We start from the raw sequence: 3,137 nt of genomic DNA on the forward strand, positions 1-3,137 counted from the left end.
ATATAAAGAAGAGTGAACAAGGTGGTAGAAGTACCCAATAGAATCATAAAAATCCTTAAAGATGATCTATGTTACTTTGACTCTTCTTAATTTCTGGTCTTTTCATGTTTGACTGTAATACCCTATTTTTTTAGACATGCTTAATGGTTAGTCAATGGTGGGAACGTTAAATGTCATTTATAAATTATATTTCAAAATATGTTTTATTATATTTATTAAATTATGGGATATGTTGTGAGACTGAATAAATAATAAAATAATAAATGAGGCTGGAATGGAGGTTATGCCGTGTGATAGGCCATACTCGGTGTGCTCATGTATTACAACAACAACAATAATAATAGTAATAGCACTAATAATATACGTAATAATATTACATAATATAAATTAGGAGGTTTTCTATTACCTTCCTAAGACTACTTTTGCTACTATAAATACATCATTCACCTCATACAATATTCTTTATTCACACAAACTGATTTAATTCATAAGAGAGGAAAGAAAGAGATCTAGAAAAAGGAAAAAGGGAATTTAGTTTTATTATCGTCTTAAGCTAAGATCGTCTCACAAGGTAACTCGTGTTTTATACTTTATATAACTTGCGAATTTAACCACCGTATGATTTAGCTGTGACCGTGACCTCTGCCCTGAACCACAGTGACCCCACCGTGACTACTTTGACCCATCGTTGACCACTAGTGACGTCGATAATGGGTGTTTATATGGGCTCTTGTATTGGTGTTTGTATGCACGATTTATGTGGGTTTATGAAGCCTTGCCTTGACCCGTCTGACCTCGACCTGGCGTGGGATGGTTCCTGGTGGTGAGTCGACCATCAGGGGTGATTATGGGTGCATAAAAGCGGAAACTTGGGTGGTAATTTGGTCGAAAAACAAAAGTGGGTGCTGTTGGTTGTAGTTGAAACTGTGAATTAATAAGGGGGTTAAACCGACCGGTGTATTACCTGACCTGGGACCCTTGTGGGTTGGCGTTGCTGCTGGCACCACCGTGGGTCAGAGGAGACCACAGTGGTGGCTGGCTTACGCCTTAGTGGGGTGTTCGTGTAACACCCCGACCCAAACCTAGGGCCGAGAGCGGTCACTCATGGTAGCTCGCCAGGTTGTGTACATGGCCCACAGATCAACACGGGTCCTTTCCAGCGCATTTTGTCCTCACTCATGCCCATCCCGGGAACCTTCCCAGGAGGTCACCCATCCTAAGACTACTCCCAGTCAAGCACGCTTAACTTTGGTGTTCTTTTGCATGGATAACCAGAAAAGAAAGTGCAATTTGTCGATATGAGTATTACTTTCAATTCCTTTAAGCACTAGTCATTTAATTCTATCAATGAACCTCTTCAATTAACGTGGGGTGTTACAATCACCCCCACTTGAAGAACGTCACGTCCTCGTTGCGCCTGGGAGCATAACCGCTAACCCAGAATCCTACCCAGCTACGTGGGTGATCACAATGGAGCATATAACAACTGCCTCCCATCATCACACTGTCGCAAGGTTGCGCTAATACCACCTGTAACACCCCGACCCAAACCTAGGGTTGGGAGCGGTCTCTCATGGTAGCTCGCCTGGTTGTGTACATGGCCCACAGATCAACACGGGTCCTTTCCAGCGAATTTTGTCCTCACTCATGCCCATCCCGGAACCTTCCCATGAGGTCACCCATCCTAAGACTACTCCCACACAAGCACGTTTAACTTTGGAGTTCTTTTGCATGGATAACCATAAAAGAAAGTGCACTTTGTTGATATGAGTAGTACTTTCAATTCCTTTAAGCACTAGTCATTTAAGCCTATAAATGGACCTCTTCAATTAACGTGAGGTGTTACAGTTTGGGTGATTGTTTTACCGTGTATGTATAGATGGTTAGTCCGGTTTGGTTGTTGATATTGTAGTTAGGGCTGATGTTGAACACATGTATTGTGGTTGTCGGGGGTGCTGACCACCGTGGCTAGGTAGGGGGATAAAGGTGGTCCACGGTGGTGCGTGGGGGTGAAGGTTGTCATGGAGTAGAATGGTGTTAGGTTGTATTTTGGGATGTCGATGTTGGGAAATGTGTCCTCAACAATAGTGAGATCACATGATTTAAATATCATTATTAAATCTCATACCAAGAATACGAAAGGGATGATACATTACATATATAGTCAACTGGTCCACACATATCGGTAATGATTGGCTGGCTAGAGTTTGACATTACTGTCGTGCGACGGTGGTGACCAGTTGATCCCTTGAGGTCACACCTAAAGGACGATTCCCTTAATTGAAAAGGTTAATTAATTGTATACCGATACAGATTAATTAATTCCTTAAAATTGATCAATTCAATTTTTTTTTTTGGGAAAGGTAAGCTTCTCATTAAATAATTAAACCAAGCCCATTACATCATTGGTGAAAGATAAGCACTTCACTTATCCTACTTCTTACAAATTATATCAATCCAGGGCAAAGCTTTACTATTCTTGCTACCAATTCTAATACTACTCAACCTTAGTCGAATTTCATTATGAATCTGTCTGACTAAACATTCAGGTCTAAGCAGTAGCATTTCCACCCTGCATTTGTTCCTGCACCACCATACGTTAGTCATCAATGCTGCCATTACAACTGCTATCACTCGTTTTCTTGCCAAACTTCGTGATCTCCATGTAATCCACCAGTCACAACACTTCTCTGCAGGCAACTGGAAAGGACACCATCTGTGAACCAACTCCCTGCATTTCCTACTGTATTCACACCTAAAAAATAGGTGCTCATGATCCTCCTCAACCAGTCCACACAGGAAACAAAGATTAGCAGGAATAATCTGCATCTTCATGAGCCTATCTTGTGTGAGTAATCTCTCCTGAGCTATGAGCCATACACAGAATCTATGCCTGGGCACCATCCACCGTACTGTCGTCAATGCTGCCCATCTGACTTTCTCAATATCAGGTCGCAGGAACCTGTAACCCTACTTAATGGTATATTGCCCTGTCATTTGTCCCACATTACCATAAAATAGTTGATGAAATATAGTCTTCACTTGACAAATTTTGCGCCAAGCCCAACTACTATTGATTGATGGTTCATACTCCTTCCAGGTGCATCTCTTGATATAGATGGAGTGCACCCATTTGA

General features: G+C 41.7%; 1 protein-coding gene across 1 annotated transcript; it reads right to left on the reverse strand.

The window, feature by feature from the left end:
- Positions 1 to 2,433: 2,433 nt before the first annotated feature.
- On the reverse strand, positions 2,434 to 2,904 carry LOC141639056 (uncharacterized). Its single transcript, XM_074448236.1, has one exon. It carries the CDS (start codon positions 2,902 to 2,904, stop codon positions 2,434 to 2,436), a length of 471 nt encoding a protein of 156 aa, XP_074304337.1.
- Positions 2,905 to 3,137: the final 233 nt, after the last annotated feature.

This window comes from Silene latifolia, unplaced genomic scaffold (assembly GCF_048544455.1).
Source record: "Silene latifolia isolate original U9 population unplaced genomic scaffold, ASM4854445v1 scaffold_266, whole genome shotgun sequence".
NCBI lineage: Eukaryota > Viridiplantae > Streptophyta > Magnoliopsida > Caryophyllales > Caryophyllaceae > Silene > Silene latifolia.

Coding starts and splice junctions, on each gene's coding strand:
- LOC141639056 (XM_074448236.1), bottom strand. CDS start 2,904: ATGGTGCCCAGGCATAGATTCTGTGTATGGCTCATAGCTCAGGAGAGA.